The sequence below is a fragment of the Scyliorhinus torazame genome, chromosome 24 (assembly GCF_047496885.1).
Source record: "Scyliorhinus torazame isolate Kashiwa2021f chromosome 24, sScyTor2.1, whole genome shotgun sequence".
Lineage (NCBI taxonomy): Eukaryota > Metazoa > Chordata > Chondrichthyes > Carcharhiniformes > Scyliorhinidae > Scyliorhinus > Scyliorhinus torazame.
In genome coordinates this window covers 7,974,376-7,994,926 of record NC_092730.1, presented here as the reverse complement: position 1 = coordinate 7,994,926, position 20,551 = coordinate 7,974,376, and the positions used below count along the sequence as shown (strand labels likewise).

At 52.2% G+C, this 20,551-nt stretch overlaps 1 protein-coding gene across 1 annotated transcript in view; it reads right to left on the bottom strand.

Annotated features, from left to right (window-relative positions):
* Positions 1–4,492: 4,492 nt before the first annotated feature.
* LOC140399863 (phosphofurin acidic cluster sorting protein 1-like) overlaps positions 4,493–20,551 on the bottom strand; it is a 149,430-nt gene continuing 133,371 nt past the window's right edge. The window contains exons 20-22 of the mRNA XM_072489327.1: positions 20,314–20,531; positions 17,776–17,898; positions 4,493–12,956 (exon numbers count right to left, since the gene is read on the bottom strand). Of these exons, the coding sequence (XP_072345428.1) occupies positions 12,838–12,956; positions 17,776–17,898; positions 20,314–20,531 (460 nt within the window). The 3' untranslated portion in view covers positions 4,493–12,837. The remainder of the gene's footprint in view (positions 12,957–17,775; positions 17,899–20,313; positions 20,532–20,551) is intronic.

Sequence of the window (20,551 nt, the reverse complement as noted above, 5' to 3'; positions counted from 1 at the left end):
CAATGGTTGGCACTGCGACTTCACAACGCCGAGGTCCCAAGTTCGGTCCCGGCTCTGGGTCACTGTCCATATGGAGTTTGCACATTCGCCCCGTGTCTGCTTGAGCTTCGCTCCCACAACCCAAAAGATGCGCAGGATAGGTGGATTGGCCATGCTAAATTGCCCCTTAAGTAGAAAAAAATGAATTGGCTACTCTAAATTTATTTTAAAAAAGAATTGTATTCAGTCACAATCTGCAACCACATGGCCTGGCATATCCCCCACTCTACCATTACCACAAAGCCAGGGGATCAACCCCGTTTCAATGGAGAGTGCAGGAGGGCATGCCAGGAGCGGCACCAAACATACCGAAAGAGGGGATGTCAACCTGGTGAAGTGACAACACAGGACTACTTGCATGCCAAACAACATTGATACGACACCCTGGGCGAGCGCGCCGTCATTTCCAGCCCAACAGTCCCAACATAAGTGAATCAACCAATAATTCCTGTTTTCCTCAGATCATTAACCCTCGACTGCTCCAATGTGTTATAGGCACCAGATTTATAAGTCAAATATTAACAAACTGTTTATTAATAACAAAATATATAAATAAATAACAGAACAATGGTCTACCAGATTCCAAAACCCCGTCCCACCCTCTACCAAACGCACACAAGGTAAGGGTTGGTGGGGATTTAAAAAATGGGGACTAAAGGGTAGGTTTGAGATGAGTCTTCACTGCTGTGGTTTCGGCTCTGGGAATTTTAGGTCAGCGCAGTTCTGTCTTTCGGCCACTGGATGGAGCTCAGGGTACAGGGATTTTCAGGTCAGCGCAATTCCAATCACGGGCCTCCAGATGGCGATGTACACAAGTTGAAAAATGACATGAAAAATCGCTTATTTTCACAAGTAGGCTTCAGTGAAGTTACTGTGAAAAGCCCCTAGTCGCCACATTCCGGCGCCTGTTCGGGGAGCCTAGTACGGGAATTGAACCGTGCTGCCGGCCTGCTTTAAAAGCCAGCGATTTAGCCCAGTGTGCTAAACCAGCCCCTAGTTGTTCAGGTCAGTGCACTTCTGTTCTTCTACCACCAAATAGAGCTTTTGTTTCCCTGTGCGATTGATACAGCTTTGACCCTGAAATTAGCAGTCTTTCGCTGCCTGATTTCTGTACGAGACTCTGGCAGATTTGCTTCACAGCTCCAGGGTCCCAGGTTCGATTCCCTGCTGGGTCACTGTCTGTGTGGAGTCTGCACGTTCTCCCAGTGTCTGCGTGGGTTTCCTCCAGGTGCTCCGGTTTCCTCCCACAGTCCAAAGATGTGCAGGTTAGGTGGATTGGCCATGATAAATTACGCTCAGTGACCAAAAAAGGTTGGGAGGGGTTGAATAGGATGGGAATAGAGGGATATGCACCCCGGAAGTGTAGACGATTTTAGTTTAGACGGGCAACATGGTCGGCACAGGCTTGGAGGGCCCAAGGGTCTGTTCCTGTGTTTTTCTTTGTTCTTTATTCTTATTTATCACAAATGCTCCCTCTTAAGCTTCAATTTCAAGCTTTTCCCAGCCCTTCAGACACAGAGTTAAAAGGTTACAGTCCTGGTGAGTGACTGCTTGTTCTCTTACTCCACAAACATGAGTGCTGCCTGCCTTCTCACTAGGAGCACCCCACAGAACTGGTTTGGTGGTTTTAAATATCGCCTGGCGGAGAGAAAGAGCCGCAGAGAGAGAAAGTGCCTTCCAGCTGCGACCTGTCTGACACCTTCTCCGCACTGCACAAAAGATGGAGCTCAGAAGACACGCCTTCTTTCCTTAAAGTTTCTGACTGGCTCCACGAATCACAAGCAACAATAGGAGAAGGCCAAGAACTGTACATACACCGATTGCCTGCTTGCCAATCGACATCACAGGTTCTGCTACTGAACCTAAAAGGACGTCTTGGCCGGGTCCATCAGGACAGGGGTGTTCAAGCTCTGTCTAAAATCTGTAGTTTAACAGAAATTCCAAAGGGGGCAGTAATGTTGTAGCGGCTAACCAAAAGACCGTAGATCAAAGCAGGCAGCAGCACGGGGATACAAAATGGAGCATGGGGCAGGCAGAAAGGTTTTACAACAATATCCTAAAAATATAAGCAACAAGCGATAGAGCTAAGTATTCCCACAACCAACGGCTCAGATCTAAGTTCTGCAGTCCTGCCACATACAGCTGTAAATGGTGGTGGACAATTAAACAACTCACTGGAGGAGGAGGCTGCAATAATATCCCCATCCTCAATGATGGAGGAGCTCAACACATATGTGCAAAAGACAAGGCTTAGGGATTCACAACAATCTTCAGCCAGAAGTGCCGAGTTGATGATCCATCTTGATCTCCTCCAGAGGTCCCCAGCATCACAGATGTCAATCTTCAGCCAATACGACTCACCTCTCGTGATATCAAGAAACGGTGAAGGCAATGGATACTGCAAAGGCTATGGGATTAATATTCTGGAAATAGTACTGAAGACTTGTGCTCCAGAACATGCCACACCCCTAGCCAAGCTGTTCCAGTACAGCTACAGCACTGGCATCTAAAAACTAGAACCAGAGGACACAATCTCAGACTAAAGGGACAATCCTTTAAAACTGAGATGAGGAGGAATTTCTTCAGCCAGTGGGTGGTGAATCTGTGGAACTTTTTGCCGCAGAAGGCTGTGGAGGCCAAATCACTGAGTGTCTTTAAGACAGAGATAGATAGGTTCTTGATTAATAAGGGCAGCAAGAAGTCTTACAACACCAGGTTAAAGTCCAACATGTTTGTTTCAAACACTAGCTTTCGGAGCACTGCTCCTTCCTCAGGTGAATCACCTGAGGAAGGAGCAGTGCTCCGAAAGCTAGTGTTTGAAAAAACATGTTGTACTTTAACCTGCTGTTGTAAGACTTCTTACTGTGCTCACCCCAGTCCAATGCCGGCATCTCCACATCATGATTAATAAGAGGATATGGGGTTATGGGGAGAAGGCAGGAGAATGGGGATGAGAAAAATATCAGCCATGATTGAATGGCGGAGCAGACTCAATGGGCTGAGTGGCCTAATTCTGCTCCTATGTCTTACGGTCTCATCTACCTGGCAAGGTGGAAAATTGCCCAGGTGTGTCCTGTACACAAGAAACAGGACAAATCCAACCCAGCCAATTACCACCCTGTCAGTCCACTCTCCATCATCAGCAAAGTGATGGAAGGAGTCATCAACAGAGCGGCACTTACTCAGCAATAACCTGCCCACGGAGGCTCAGTTTGGGTTCCGCCCAGGGTCACTCAGCTCCTGACCCCATTACAGCCTTGGGTCAAACATGGACAAAGAGCTGAATGCCAGAGGTGAGGTGGGAGTGACTGCCCTCGACATCAAGGCAGCGTCTGACCGAGTGTGGCATCAAGGAGCCCGAGCTAAACTGGAGTCAGTGGGAATCAGGGGGGAAACTCTCCGCTGGGGGGGGTCACACCCGGCACAAAGGAAGATGGTTGTGGTGGTTGGAGGTCAATCATCTCAGCTCCAGGACATCGCAGCAGGAGTTCCTCAGGGTCGTGTCCTCGGCCCAACCATCTTCAGCTGCTTCATCAATGGGGGTAGCCCCTGGTCGTGTAACCACACTTTACCAATCACCACCCTCTGAATCTCGGTGTGAAACTCAAATATTCGACAACAAAACACATTGATTGGCTTTGGCCCCGTTTAAAATTCCCGTGTGCAGGGTGGTGGGAGAAGAATACCTGACACAAGTTTTGGCGGGAAAATCACCGCGCATGCCCGGGTCAAACCCAGCACTGCGCAGGCGCACTTCGGCCGCCGGGCTGAGGGAGCCTCACTGCGCAGGTGCGAACCGCTCGTCACGCGGGTCCGCGCAGGCGCACCTCCGGCCGCCGCGCGCTTGGACCAACCGTCGCGTGCTTGGATCAACCGCCGTTCAACCGCCTCTGATTCCCACGCCTCCTCCCAACCCATGCCCTCCCCCTCCCCTCACATCTTCCCCGCTTCACTCACCCGCGAGTCGATGCCAACGATGGACGGAGGAACCCGGCGGCTCCCAGGTGAGAGAAGCTTCACCCTCCAGGGATCCGAATGGCGGCGGATGCGGGTGACAGGGCACGTGACCGGGCCAATCACAGGGTCTCTCTCAATGCAGCCAATCACAGGGTCTCCCTCACATCGATACAGCCAATCACAGGGTCTCCCTCAATACATCCAATCACAGGGTCTCCTTAAATACAGCCAATCACAGAGTCTCCCTCACATCAATACAGCCAATCACAGGGGCTCCCTCTTTCCAGCCAATCACAGTCTCCCTCACATCACACAAACCTACAGATGATTGGCCGGACGAGGCCACTCTGCCCCTCCGGATACCTGTTACCCCCTTATCAATCAAGAACTGATCTAGCTCAGCCTTAAAGACACTCAAAGACTCTGCTGCGAGCTGGAGAGAGACTCGAGTTGATTCAGACTGCGCAGTGAGAGGAATGTGAGCTCAGCAAATCTCTTCCATATCAGCACAACTTTTTATTTGGTTAAAAAAAATGGTTATACTTTATATATTGAAGCAAAATACACAGAACGGAGACCGTTACTGAAGGACAAGGACACTCACTATCTCTCTCCGAGTACCGATAACAGGCCCGCTGTTACTAGCTCAGTAGAGAATCAGAGACAAAGAAAGCACAAAATACTGTGGACGTTCACAGACTATCCCCCAGGGTCACAAGGAAGGGGGGGGGGAGCAGATTCGACAGGATCTTTCAAAAGAGGGGGTTGGGGAAATACTCAGGAAAGGAGGAATCTGCGGGGCTGTGGGGGAGAGAGCTGGGGGGGGGGGGGAAGTGAGACTAATTAAATAGATTGTCAAAGAGCTAGCGCAACACCATGGGTGCCTCATTTGCTGCCTCATTTGTAACAAACTCCTCCAGTGGTGGGCGGAACACAATTCTCCGGACCCTACGGAGAGCAGTGGCCGGTGTTCCAGTGTCCCGAGTGTAGACGAGCCCAGTTTAATCCTGCTGCGGCAGAGACTGCGGAAGATCCCCTCCGCCTCCCCAGACCCTCACCCAACACAGCTGTCAACTCTCACCGACGTGGGGCTGCACGGGTTCATCTCCTGCAGGACCAGGTGAACAGGCTGAAGCTGGATGTTCAATTGCAGCAGGCCTCATAGCCAAAGTGTGTCTCTGTATGAGTGTGCACACAAAAGTGTGTGTATGCCTGCCCGCCCACAAGTGTGCACGTGCAAAAGTGCATGTGTGTGCACGTGTACTTTTATGTTTTTTGGCTTGTGTGCAAGAAAGTATATGTGCAAGTGTGTGTGTGCAAAAGGTATGATTGTGTATGTGTGTGAAAGTTTGTGCAAATATATGCGAACGAAAGTGTGAGTGAAAATGTTTGCAAGCAAAAGTGTGCGACCAAAAGTGTGTGCGAGGAAGCGTGTAGGTGAAAATGTATGTGTGTGAATGTGTATGTACATGAAAGTGTGCACGCACAAAACTGTATGTGTGTGCAACAATGTGTGCGCAAATGTGTACTGCATGTGGGTCAGAATGTGTGTCAGTGTGAATGTGTGTGCAAGGGAGAGAATTTGTGTGTGTGTTTGAGTGCATGTCTGAGTGTGTAAGAATGTGTGCACTTGTCTATGAACGTGTGCATATGTGAGAGCGTGTCTGAGTGCATGCCTGTGAGATTGTGTGTGTGTGTCAGTGAATGTGAGTGCATCTGAGTGTGTGTTAGTGTGTGCACGTCTGTGTGTGCATGTGTGAGTATGCATGTGTGTGTCTGAGTGCATGTCTGTGTGTGTCTCTGTGAATGTCAGTTATGTGCATATCTGAGTGCATTCGTGTCAGAGTGTGTGTGACTGTGCATGTATGTGAGTGTGTGTGAATGTCAGTGTGTGCATGTATGAGAGTGCATGTGTGTATGAGTATGTGTGTGACTGTGCATGCATGTGAGTGTGTGTGAATGTCAGTGTCTGCATGTATGTGAGAGTGCGTATGTGTGTGTGACTGCATGTATGTGTGAGTGAGAATGTGTGCATGTGAGAGTGCGTGTGTGTAAATATGTGAGTGCATGTGTGAGAGTTGTGTGTCTGACTGCATGTCTAAGTGTGTGACTCATGTCTGAGAGTGTGTGACTGTGCAAGTCTGACAGTGTGTGTATGCGCGAGAATGTCAGTGTGCATACCTGAGAGTGCGTGTGATTGTCAGTATGAGCATGTCTGAGTGCGTGTGTGAATGTCTGAGTGTGCTCAAATGTCACTGCGTGCATGTCTGTGAGAGACTGCATGTGTGAGAGTGTGTGCGTCAGTGTGTGCATGTTTGTGAAAGTGTGTGCTTGTGTGAGAGCATGTCTGAGTGAGTGCATGTGGTAAAATGATATAGTGTAGATTTATTTGTTCTTAAGGGCAGCACGGTAGCATTGTGGATAGCACAATTGCTTCACAGCTCCAGGGTCCCAGGTTCGATTCCGGCTTGGGTCACTGTCTGTGCGGAGTCTGCACGTCCTCCCCGTGTGTGCGTAGGTTTTCTCCGGGTGCTCCGGTTTCCTCCCACAGTCCAAAGATGTGCAGGGTAGGTGGATTGGCCATGATAAATTGCCCTTAGTGTCCAAAATTGCCCTTGGTGTTGGGTGGAGGTGTTGAGTTTGGGTAGGGTGCTCTTTCCAAGAGCTGGTGCAGACTCAGGGGGCCGAATGGCCTCCTTCTGCACTATAAATTCAATGATAATCTATGATTAATCTAGGACAAAGGTTCGGCACAACATCGTGGGCCGAAGAGCCTGTTCTGTGCTCTATTTTCTATGTTCTATGACAGCGTATATGACAGCGTGCGTGAGCATGTCTGTATGTTTGAGTGCATTTGTGTGTGTGCACATGGATGAATGTGTTTGCATACACACACACACGTGTGTGCATTCACACACACACACACTTTGGAGGAGCTCAGTGGGGAACAGGAATGCTGATTTCCAGTAGCCCTCCCTTCCCACGGTGGTCGACAGTTTTTGGAGGTCGACATTTTCACCCATCCTGTGTGTTGCTGTCGATTTGATTCTCCTCTCACTTGGAGCCTTGTGTAAAATTCGCACCAGCTCATACACTTAAGTCACATTGCACCACTGCTACCTGCTTGTCTGTTTATCCTGAAGAAAATACCAATATTGTAAAAGTGTAGCAAGCTCGGATTCTCACTCGTCCTGTTTAGGCCAATTGTAGCCCCGAATGTGATTGTTTAAATCATGATGTGGAGATGCCGGCGTTGGACTGGGGGGAGCTCAGTAAGAAGTCTGTCAACACCAGGTTAAAGTCCAACAGGTTTGTTTCGAATCACCAGCATTCGGAGTGGTTTCCTTCAAACAACCGCGCAATCTCAAACAAACCATTGTTTGCAGCAAACTCCCCAGCCTTCAGAACAGCGACCACGACACCACGCAACCCTGCCATGGCAATCTCTGCAAGACGTGCCATCGACGTGGGTACCACCATTACACGTGAGAACACCACCCACCAGGTCCGCGGTACATACTCGTACGACGTGGCCCACGTTGTCTACCTCATACGCTGCAGGAAAGGATGTCCCGAAGCGCGAGACCATGCAGACGCTGCGACAACAGATGAACGCGCGACAATCGCCAGGCAGGAATGTTCCCTTCCAGTCGGGGAACACGTCAGCAGTCAAGGGCATTCAGCCTCTGATCTCCGGGTAAGCTTTCTCAAGCTTACCAGGAAGGGCAGCACGGTAGCATTATGGTTAGCACAATTGCTTCACAGCTCCAGGGTCCCAGGTTCGATTCCGGCTTGGGTCACTGTCTGTGCGGAGTCTGCACGTCCTCCCCGTGTCTGCGTGGGTTTCCTCCGGGTGCTCCGGTTTCCTCCCACAGTCCAAAGATGTGCAGGTTAGGTGGATTGGCCATGATAAATTGCCCTTAGTGTCCAAAATTGCCCTTAGTGTAGGGTGGGGTTACTGGGTTATGGGGATAGGGTGGAGGTGTTGACCTTGGGTAGGGTGCTCTTTCCAAGAGCCGGTGCAGACTCGATGGGCCGAATGGCCTCCTGCACTGTAAATTCTATGAAATTCTACGAAGGCGCCCTTCAGGCCGCGCGACAACGCAGAATCGCCGAGCAGCAACTTATAGCCAAGTTCCGCACACATGAGTGCGGCCTCAACCGGGACCTGGGATTCATGTCACATTACATTCATCCCCCACCATCTGGCCTGCAAAATCCTACCAACTGGCCTGGCTTGAGACAATTCACACCTCGATTACCTGGGATTATCCCTCTCTCCAGTCGTACCATCTGGACCTGTAAAGACTTAATTACCTGCAAATGCTCGCATTCAAAGCATTGTCTGGCATCTTTGACTTTGTCTATATATGCTGTGTTTCTGGAACCCACCTCTTCATTCACCTGAGGAAGGAGCAGCGCTCCGAAAGCTAGTGATTCGAAACAAACCTGTTGGACTTTAACCTGGTGTTGTAAGACTTCTTACATTGTTTAAATCAGCAGAGGCCGGAGATGGAGCCTGGGCCTTTCCTGCTCAGTGTGTGGGGCTCAGTACCACAGCAGGGGAAGTATATCACAGCTCGGTCACTGGACGGCTCCTTGTCTCATGCGAATCGATCCCGAGGGTGTGTGGGGCGCAGAGCAGAAAGATTCTGACACAAAGTCCAACACCTCACCCACTCTCTCGGTCCACATTGTACAACAGTTCCATGGCAATATCAATACAAACAGCTTCAAAAAACAGCGACAAAATTCACTATATACAACACATAGCAAAACGTCACCCACAGCACAAAACAGAAGGTACACCAGGAATCAGAAACTCCCATCAAACCCTCCCAGGACAGGTACAGCACGGGGTTAGAGACAGAGTAAAGCTCCCTCTATACTGTCCCCATCAAACACTCCCAGGACAGGTACAGCACGGGGTTAGATACAGAGTAAAGCTCCCTCTACACTGTCCCCATCAAACCCTCCCAGGACAGGTACAGCACGGGTTAGATACAGAGTAAAGCTCCCTCTACACTGTCCCCATCAAACACTCCCAGGACAGGTACAGCACGGGGTTAGATACAGAGTAAAGCACCCTCTACACTGTCCCCATCAAACACTCCCAGGACAGGTACAGCACGGGATTAGATACAGAGTAAAGCTGCCTCTACACTGTCCCCATCAAACACTCCCAGGACAGGTACAGCACAGGGTTAGATACAGAGTAAAGCTCCCTTTGCACTGTCCTCATCAAACACTCCCAGGACAGGTACAGCACAGGGTTAGATACAGAGTAAAGCCCCCTCTACACTGTCACCATTAAATACTCCCAGGACAGGTACAGCACGGGGTTAGATACAGAGTAAAGCTCTCGCTACACTGTCCCCATCAAACACTCCCAGGACAGGTACAGCACGGGGTTAGATACAGAGTAAAGCTCCCTCTACACTGTCCCCATCAAACACTCCCAGGACAGGCACAGCACAGGGTTAGATACAGAGTAAAGCTCCCTCTACACTGTCCCCATCAAACACTCCCAGGACAGGTACAGCACGGGATTAGATACAGAGTAAAGCTCCCTTGTCACTGTCCCCATCAAACACTCCCAGGACAGGTACAGCACAGGGTTAGATACAGAGTAAAGCTCCCTTTGCACTGTCCCCATCAAACACTCCCAGGACAGGTACAGCACGGGATTAGATACAGAGTAAAGCTCCCTCTACACTGTCCCCATCAAACACTCCCAGGACAGGTACAGCACGGGGTTAGATACAGAGTAAAGCTCCCTCTACACTGTCCCCATCAAACACTCCCAGGACAGGGACAGCACGGGGTTAGATACAGAGTAAAGCTCCCTCTACACTGCCCCCATCAAACACTCCCAGGACAGGTACAGCGCGGAGTTAGATGCTGAGTAAAGCCCCCTCTACACTGTCCCCATCAAACACTCCCAGGACAGGTACAACACGGCGTTAGATACAGGGTAAAGCTCCCTCTCCACTGTCCCCATCAAACACTCCCAGGACAGGTACAGCACGGGGTTAGATACAGAGTAAAGCTCCCTCTACACTGTCCCCATCAAACACTCCCAGGACAGGTACAGCACGGGGTTAGATACAGAGTAAAGCTCCCTCTACTCTGTCCCCATCAAACACTCCCAGGACAGGTACAGCACGGGGTTAGATACAGAGTAAAGCTCCCTCTACACTGTCCCCATCAAACACTCCCAGGACAGGTACAGCACGGGGTTAGATACAGAGCAAAGCTCCCTCTACACTGTCCCCATCAAACACCCCCAGGACAGGTACAGCACGGGGTTAGATACAGAGTAAAGCTCCCTCTACACTGTCCCCATCAAACACTCCCAGGACAGGTACAGCACGGGGTTAGATACAGAGCAAAGCTCCCTCTACACTGTCCCCATCAAACACTCCCACGACAGGTCCAGCACGGGGTTAGATACAGAGTAAAGCTCCCTCTACACTGTCCCCATCAAACACTCCCAGGACAGGTACAGCACGGGGTTAGATACAGAGTAAAGCTCCCTCTACACTGCCTCCATCAAACACTCCCAGGACAGGTACAGCACGGGGTTAGATACAGAGTAAAGCTCCCTCTACACTGTCCCCATCAAACACTCCCAGGACAGGTACAGCACGGGGTTAGATACAGGGTAAAGCTCCCTCTCCACTGTCCCCATCAAACACTCCCAGGACAGGTACAGCACGGGGTTAGATACAGAGTAAAGCTCCCTCTACACTGTCCCCATCAAACACTCCCAGGACAGGTACAGCACGGGGTTAGATACAGAGTAAAGCTCCCTTGTCACTGTCCCCATCAAACACTCCCAGGACAGGTACAGCACAGGGTTAGATACAGAGTAAAGCTCCCTTTGCACTGTCCCCATCAAACACTCCCAGGACAGGTACAGCACGGGATTAGATACAGAGTAAAGCTCCCTCTACACTGTCCCCATCAAACACTCCCAGGACAGGTACAGCACGGGGTTAGATACAGAGTAAAGCTCCCTCTACACTGTCCCCATCAAACACTCCCAGGACAGGGACAGCACGGGGTTAGATACAGAGTAAAGCTCCCTCTACACTGCCCCCATCAAACACTCCCAGGACAGGTACAGCGCGGAGTTAGATGCTGAGTAAAGCCCCCTCTACACTGTCCCCATCAAACACTCCCAGGACAGGTACAACACGGCGTTAGATACAGGGTAAAGCTCCCTCTACACTGTCCCCATCAAACACTCCCATGACAGGTACAGCACGGGGTTAGATACAGAGTAAAGCTCCCTCTACACTGTCCCCATCAAACACTCCCAGGACAGGTACAGCACGGGGTTAGATACAGAGTAAAGCTCCCTCTACTCTGTCCCCATCAAACACTCCCAGGACAGGTACAGCACGGGGTTAGATACAGAGTAAAGCTCCCTCTACACTGTCCCCATCAAACACTCCCAGGACAGGTACAGCACGGGGTTAGATACAGAGCAAAGCTCCCTCTACACTGTCCCCATCAAACACCCCCAGGACAGGTACAGCACGGGGTTAGATACAGAGTAAAGCTCCCTCTACACTGTCCCCATCAAACACTCCCAGGACAGGTACAGCACGGGGTTAGATACAGAGCAAAGCTCCCTCTACACTGTCCCCATCAAACACTTCCACGACAGGTCCAGCACGGGGTTAGATACAGAGTAAAGCTCCCTCTACACTGTCCCCATCAAACACTCCCAGGACAGGTACAGCACGGGGTTAGATACAGAGTAAAGCTCCCTCTACACTGCCCCATCAAACACTCCCAGGACAGGTACAGTACGGGGTTAGATACAGAGTAAAGCTCCCTCTACACTGTCCCCATCAAACACTCCCAGGACAGGTACAGCACGGGGTTAGATACAGAGTAAAGCTCCCTCTACACTGTTCCCATCAAACACTCCCAGGACAGGTACAGCACAGGGTTAGATACAGAGTAAAGCTCCCTCTACCCTGTCTCCATCAAACACTCCCAGGACAGGTACAGCACGGGGTTAGGTACAGAGTAAAGCTCCCTCGTCACTGTAAGAATTTAAAAAAAATTAAAAATTTAGAATACCCAGTTAATTTTTTCCAATTAAGGGGCAATTTAGCGCGGCCAATCCACCTGCCCCGCACATCTTTGGGTTGTGGGGGCGAAACCCTCGCAGACACGGGGAGAATGTGCAAACTCCACACGGACAGTGACCCAGAGCCGGGATCGAACCTGCGACCTCGACGCCGTGAGACTGCAGTGCTTACCACTGCGCCACCGTGCTGCCCTATCACTGTAAGAATTGAATCGTTTCACTCGAGTGTTGGATCAAGTGGCTGCAGCGACAAAGGGGCATCATCTAGGAATCTGCGAATCTAAAATCCATTAAACGGTAATACAGGGAGATTCCTGGCTACACCTTCACATGGACACTGACAGGAGGAATGATAGAGTGTGGGGGAGGGGGAGGTCACAGTAGTGAGGGGGGGGGGGGTATCATAAAAGAGGGGCTCACGGACGTGGGTGGGTCACAGACAGGTGGTCACAGTGAGGGGGGGGTCACCAATATTTAGGGATCACAGACATGGGTTTGGGGAGGGGGGTTCGCGAATTACAGACACGGGGGACGAGTATAAAAGCTGTTTTGTACACAGCTCGCCAGTTACAATGTTCCTCTAAGAATCAGGCGGGTTCGAATCTCGAACATCTCCGTGGTAGATTCCAGTGGGACGTGGGGTGTCCCAGTCAGCACGGTGAGATGGGAGATGCAGTTAGCCCGAGTGTGTGTGTGTGTGTGTGTGTGCGTGTGACCTCTGCCCCAGTACCGGGCTAACAGGCGGGTTTACTGGACGAGAAGAGTCCAATCGGGAAATGCTTGACATGAGTTGGCCACTGGGCTGCCAGCTGGAAGAACTTCACCTCATTCCAATCGAGGCCATCGACAGAAACTGCAAGACACAAAACATCACCAATCAGTCTTTCATCTCCTCACCCCTCTCTCCATCTCACGGGGGCATGAAACGAAAATCGCTTATTGTCACAAGTAGGCTTCAAACGAAGTTACTGTGAAAAGCCCCTAGTCGCCACATTCCGGCACCTGTTCGGGGAGGCTGGTACGGGAATTGAACCCACGCTGCTGGCCTGCCTTGGTCTGCTTTAATAGTCAGCTATTTAGCCCTGTGCTAAACAAGCCCCTAAACCAGCCCCGGCTCATCTGTCAGACACCGGGACATGTTAATGACAGGTGACCAGAAAATCTGACAAAGTGGTCAGTTTTAAGGAACGTCTTTGGAAGGTCTAATGCAGGTAGGGAATATACAGTGAATGGTAGAACCCTCAAGAGTATTGACAGTCAGAGAGATCTAGGAGTACAGGTCCACAGGTCACTGAAAGGGGCAACACAGGTGGAGAAGGTAGTCAAGAAGGCATACGGCATGCTTGCCTTCATTGGCCGGGGCATTGAGTATACGAATTGGCAAGACATGTTGCAGCTGTATAGAACCTTAGTTAGGCCACACTTGGAGTATAGTGTTCAATTCTGGTCGCCACACTACCAGAAGGATGTGGAGGCTTTAGAGAGGGTGCAGAAGAGATTTACCAGAATGTTGCCTGGTATGGAGGGCATGAGCTATGAGGAGAGGTTGGATAAACTCGGTTTGTTCTCACTGGAACTAAGGAGGTTGAGGGGAGACCTGATAGAGGTATACAAAATTATGAGGGGCATAGACAGAGTGGATAGTCAGAGGCTTTTCCCCAGGGTAGAGGGGTCAATTACTAGGGGGCATAGGTTTAAGGTGAGAGGGGCAAGGTTTAGAGGAGATGTACGAGGCAAGTTTTTTTACACAGAGGGTAGTGGGTGCCTGGAACTCGCTACCGGAGGAGGTGGTGGAAGCAGGGACGATAGTGACATTTAAGGGGCATCTTGACAAATACATGAATAGGATGGGAATAGAGGGATACGGACCCAGGAAGTGTAGAAGATTGTAGTTTAGTCGGGCAGCATGGTCGGCAGGGGCTTGGAGGGCCGAAGGGCCTGTTCCTGTGCTGTACTTTTCTTTGTTCTTTGTTCTTAAAGGAAGAAAGAGAGAGGGAGGCAGGGAGGGGTTTAGGGAGGAGATTCCTGAGCTCAGGGACCCCCCCAGGCAGCTGAAGGCACGGCCGCCAAAGGTGGAGCGATGGGAATGGGGGGGATGGTCAAGAGGCCGGAATTGGAGGAGCGCAGAGATCTTGGCTGGTTGTAGAGCTGGAGGAGGTTACAGAGACAGGGAGGCTTGTAGAGGCTGGAAGAGGTTATAGAGATAGGGAGGGTTGTAGGGGCTGGAGAAGGTTATAGAGATAGGGAGGGGTGTCGGGACTGGAGAAAGTTACATAGATAGGGAGGGTTGTAGGGACTGGAGGAGGTAATAGAGACATGGAGGGTTGTAGGGGCTGGAGGAGGTTACAGAGACAGGGAGGGTTGTAGGGGCTGGAGGAGGTTACAGAGATAGGGATGGTTGTAGGGGCTGGAGGAGGTTACAGAGATAGGGAGGCTTGTAGAGGCTAGAAGAGGTTATAGAGATAGGGAGGGTTGTAGGGGCTGGAGAAGGTTACAGAGATAGGGAGGGTTGTAGGGACTGGAGGAGGTTATAGAGACATGGAGGGTTGTAGGGGCTGGAGGAGGTTACAGAGATAGGGAGGGTTGTAGGGGCTGGAGGAGGTTACAGAGATAGGAAGGGTTGTAGGGGGCTGGAGGAGGTTACAGAGAAAGGGAGGGTTGTCGGGGCTGGAGGAGGTTACAGAGATAGGGAGGGTTGTCGGGGCTGGAGGAGGCAACAGAGATAGGAAGGGTTGTAGGGGGCTTGAGGAGGTTACAGAGATAGGGAGGGTTATAGGGGCTGGAGGAGGTTACAGAGATAGGAAGGGTTGCCGGGGCTGGAGGAGGTTACAGAGATAGGAAGGGTTGTAGGGGGCTGGAGGAGGTTACAGAGATAGGGAGGGTTGTAGGGGCTGGAGGAGGTTACAGAGATAGGGAGGGTTGTAGGGGCTGGAGGAGGTTACAGAGATAGGGAGGGTCGTCGGGGCTGGAGGAGTTTACAGAGATAGGGAGGGTTGTCGGGGCTGGAGGAGGTTACAGAGAAAGGGAGGGTTGTAGGGGCTGGAAGAGGTTACAGAGATAGGAAGGATTGTCGGGGCTGGAGGAGGTTACAGAGATAGGAAGGGTTGTAGGGGCTGGAGGAGGTTACAGAGATAGGGAGGGTTGTAGGGGCTGGAGGAGGTTACAGAGATAGGGAGGGTTGTAGGGGCTGGAGGAGGTTACAGAGATAGGGAGGGTTGTAGGGGCTGGGGGAGGTTACAGAGATAGGGAGGGTTGTAGGGGCTGGAGGAGGTTACAGAGATAGGGAGGGTTGTAGGGGCTGGGGGAGGTTACAGAGATGGGGAGGGTTGTAGGGACTGGAGGAGGTTACAGAGATAGGGAGGGTTGTAGGGGCTGGGGGAGGTTACAGAGATGGGGAGGGTTGTAGGGACTGGAGGAGGTTACAGAGATAGGGAGGGTTCTAGGGGCTGGGCGAGGTTACAGAGATAGGGAGGGTTGTAGGGGCTGGAGGAGGTTACAGAGATAGGGAGGGTTGTAGGGGCTGGGGAGGTTACAGAGATGGGGAGGGTTGTAGGGGCTGGAGGAGGTTACAGAGATAGGGAGGGTTGTCGGGGCTGGAGGAGGTTACAGAGATAGGGAGGGTTGCAAGGGCTGGGGGAGGTTACAGGGATAGGGAGTGTTGTAGGGGCTGGAGGAGGTTACAGAGATAGGGAGGGTTGTAGGGGCTGGGGGAGGTTACAGAGATAGGGAGGGTTGTAGGGGCTGGGGGAGGTTACAGAGATAGGGAGGGTTGTCGCGGCTGGAGGAGGTTACAGAGATAGGGAGGGTTGTAGGGACTGGGGGAGGTTACAGAGATAGGGAGGGTTGTAGGGACTGGGGGAGGTTACAGAGATAGGGAGGGTTGTAGGGACTGGAGGAGGTTACAGAGATAGGGAGGGTTGTAGGGGCTGGAGACGGTTACAGAGATAGGGAGGGTTGTAGGGGCTGGAGACGGTTACAGAGATAGGGAGGGGTGTGGGGACTGTTGGAGGTTACAGAGATAGGGAGGGGTGTAGGGGCTGGAGGAGGTTACAGAGATAGGGAGGGCTGTAGGGGCTGGAGGAGGTTACATAGAGAGGGAGCGTTGTAGGGGCTGGGGAAGGTTAGAAAGCTAGGGAGGGTTGTAGGGGCTGGAGGAGGTTACAGAGATAGGGAGGGGTGTAGGGGCTGGAGGAGGTTACAGAGATAGGGAGGGTTGTAGGGGCTGGAGGAGGTTACAGAGCTAGGGAGGGTTGTAGGGGCTGGAGGAGGTTACAGAGATAGGGAGGGTTGTAGGGACTGGAGGAGGTTACAGAGATAGGGAGGGTTGTAGGGGCTGGGGGAGGTTACAGAGATGGGGAGGGTTGTAGGGACTGGAGGAGGTTACAGAGATAGGGAGGGTTCTAGGGGCTGGGCGAGGTTACAGAGATAGGGAGGGTTGTGGGGGCTGGAGGAGGTTACAGAGATAGGGAGGGTTGTAGGGGCTGGGGAGGTTACAGAGATGGGGAGGGTTGTAGGGGCTGGAGGAGGTTACAGAGATAGGGAGGGTTTTCGGGGCTGGAGGAGGTTACAGAGATAGGGAGGGTTGCAAGGGCTGGGGGAGGTTACAGAGATAGGGAGGGTTGTAGGGGCTGGAGGAGGTTACAGAGATAGGGAGGGTTGTAGGGGCTGGGGGAGGTTACAGAGATAGGGAGGGTTGTAGGGGCTGGGGGAGGTTACAGAGATAGGGAGGGTTGTCGCGGCTGGAGGAGGTTACAGAGATAGGGAGGGTTGTAGGGACTGGGGGAGGTTACAGAGATAGGGAGGGTTGTAGGGACTGGGGGAGGTTACAGAGATAGGGAGGGTTGTAGGGACTGGAGGAGGTTACAGAGATAGGGAGGGTTGTAGGGGCTGGAGACGGTTACAGAGATAGGGAGGGTTGTAGGTGCTGGAGACGGTTACAGAGATAGGGAGGGGTGTAGGGACTGTTGGAGGTTACAGAGATAGGGAGGGGTGTAGGGGCTGGAGGAGGTTACAGAGATAGGGAGGGCTGTAGGGGCTGGAGGAGGTTACATAGATAGGGAGCGTTGTAGGGGCTGGGGAAGGTTAGAAAGCTAGGGAGGGTTGTAGGGGCTGGAGGAGGTTACAGAGATAGGGAGGGCTGTAGGGGCTGGAGGAGGTTACAGAGATAGGGAGGGTTGTAGGGGCTGGAGGAGGTTACAGAGCTAGGGAGGGTTGTAGGGGCTGGAGGAGGTTACAGAGATAGGGAGGGTTGTAGGGACTGGAGGAGGTTACAGAGATAGGGAGGGTTTTAGGGGCTGGAGGAGGTTACAGAGATAGGGAGGGGTGTAGGGGCTGGAGGAGGTTACAGAGATAGGGAGGGTTGAGAAAATGAAGCTAAAAGGGTGATTGCTGATCGGTGCAGTGATGTTGGTCAGCGAGCACAGGGGGTGAGTGTGTTCGGACAGGGAATAGCGGAGGGGCTATGAATTGGGTGAGGGTCCGGTTCACTCTGGGACAGTTGAGTGTGTGGGTGATAACGGGAAAGACTGGTGTGAAGAGAGGAGAATCACCCTGGGATAGGAGCAGCTGGAGATAACACTCTGAGCTTCCCAAAAGCACGTTTCCTGCTTGTGACCCAAGTCACATTCCTCGCGGACAGGGGCATCAAACTGCCCGCTGACCCCACAACTGACCTTTTAACATGATCTGTTGCTGATGTTTTGCGGAGCAGATCAACCTGCTGATTCCATCAATGATCTGACTCTTCGAATCCAAGTCCTTCTCCTTTGGCTTCTTGCTCAGAAATATCGTCGGCACTGAACAGAATAAAACCCAACAATTCATCCCCATGCAATGTCCCCAAATCACCGTCCCGTAACACAATCCACCCCTCTACATCACCTCCCTCACTGTCTCCCTCTCGTCCTCCCTCCCTCTCCATTTGCCCACTCTCTTCCTCCCCCCCTACTTGTCCCCGACAAAGCCATAGGCTTTGATCTTTATGTCCTCGCTGTCTACAGGAACAGTGCCAGAAGACTGGAGAGGGGCGAATGTTGTCCCCTTGTTCAAGAAAGGGAATAGGTATAACCCTGGGAATTATAGGCCGGTTAGTCTCACTTCGGGCATCGGTAAATTATTGGGAAGGGTCTTGAGGGATAGGATTTATGATCATTTGGAAAGATACAGCTTAATCCAGGATAGTCAGCACGGATTTGTGAGGGGTAAGTCTTGCCTCACAAGTTTGATTGTATTCTTTGAGGAGGTAACTAAGTACATAGATGAAGGTAGAGCAGTTGATGTCATATACATGGATTTTAGTCAGGCGTTTGACAAGGTGCCCCATGGTCGGCTCATGCAGCAAGTAAGGAGGCATGGCATAGAGGGAAATTTGGCCGAATGGATCAGTAACTGGCTATCACATAGAAGACAGAGGGTGGTGGTAGATGGTAAATTTTCAGACTGGAGACCAGTTACCAGCGGTGTACCACAGGGATCAGTGCTGGGTCCTCTGCTATTTGTGATTTTTATCAATGACATGGAGGATGGAGTTGAAGGGTGAGTCAGTAAATTTGCTGATGACACCAAGATTGGTGGCGTTGTGGATAGTGAGGAGGGCTGTTGTCGGCTGCAAAGAGACATCGATAGGATGCAGAGCTGGGCTGAGAAGTGGCAGATGGAGTTTCACCCTGATAAGTGTGAGGTGATTCATTTTGGTCGGACAAATTTGAATGCGGATTACAGGGTTAACGGCAGGGTTCTGAAGAATGTGGAGGAGCAGAGAGATCCCGGAGTTCATGTCCATAGATCTCTGAAAGTTGCCACCCAAGTGGATAGAGCCGTGAAGAAGACCTATAGTGTGTTCGCATTTATTAACAGGGGGATTGAGTTTAAGAGCTGCGAGGTTATGCTGCAACTGTACAGGACCCTGGTGAGACCACATTTGGAGTATTGTGTGTAGTTCTGGTCACCTCATTCTAGGAAGGATGTGGAAGCATTGGAAAGGGTGCAGAGGAGATTTACCAGGATGCTGCCTGGATTGGAGGGTGGGTCCTATGAGGAAAGGTTGAGGGAGTGAGGGCTTTTCTCACTGGAGCGAAGGAGGATGAGAGGCGACTTAATTGAGGTGTATAAGATGATGAGCGGGATAGATAGAGGGGACGTTCAGCGACTATTTCCTCGGGTGGGTGTAGCTGTTACAAGGGGGCATAACTATAAGATTCATGGTGGAAGATCTAGGAGGGATGTCAGAGGTAGGTTCTTTACTCAGAGAGTGGTTGGGGCGTGGAACGCACTCCCAGCTATGGTAGTGGAGTCGGACACTTTAGGAACTTTCAAGCGGTTATTGGATAGGCACACGGAGTGCACTAGAATGATTGGGAGTAGGTTGATCTGATCTTAGTTTCAGACTAGTTCAGCACAACATGGTGGGCCGAAGGGCCGGTACTGTGCTGTACAGTTCTCTGTGCAATGGTTCTCTCCCTTCCTCCCTCGCTCTCTCTCCCTCTCCACCACTCTCTCCATCCCTCCCTCCCCAGTCTCTCTCTCCCTCCCCCACTCTCTCCACCTACCCAATTCTCCATCTCCAAGCTTACCCCCACTCTCTCTCCCCACCCCAGCTCTCTCCCCTCCCCGCTCTCTCCCCCCTCCCCCGCTCTCTCCACACTCCCTCCCGTCTCCCCCTCCCTCCCTCCCCCGCTCTCTCCCCTCCCCGCTCTCTCCCCCTCCCCCGCTCTCTCCCCCTCCCCCACTCTCCCTCCCTCCCTCCCCCACTCTCTCTCCCTCCCTCCCTCCTCCCCACTCCCTCTCTCCCCCACTCTCTCTCCCTCCCCCGCTCTCTCCCTCCCTCCCACGCCCTCCCTCCCCACTCTCTCTCCCTCCCCCACTCTCTCTCCCTCCCCCACTCTCTCCCCCCCCTCCCCACTCTCTCCCCCCTCCCCCACTCTCCTCCTCCTCCCCCCCACTCTCCCCCTCCTCCCCCCACTCTCTCCCCCCTCCCCCACTCTCTCCCCCCTCCCCCACTCTATCCCCCCCTCCCCAACTCTCTCCCTCCTCCCCCCCACTCTCCCCCTCCTCCCCACTCTCCCTCCTCCCCCACTCTCTCCCTCCTCCCCCACTCTCTCCCTCCCTCCCCCACCCTCTCCATCACCCTCCCCCCCCCCCACTCTCTCCCTACCCCTCATTCTCTCTCTTTTCCCCCCCCCCCCCCCCACTCCCTATCACTCTGTTCTCACCTTTCTTGTTCTTTTCTTTGGTGACCACAGTCATGGACATGGTGATGGAAGGCGTGAGTTCACCGCCATTCGGGAGTCGGCTGACCTGTACGGAGCGGAACGCGCTCTTCAACGTGTTCTTCACATTAACTTCGCGCTTCTCCCCCTCCTTCCTCTTCTCCGCTGTGTGCGAGAGCCAGTAATCCACCTGGAGGCCCATAGCTTCACCCCCAGTCGGACTGGAACAACACCAACACTG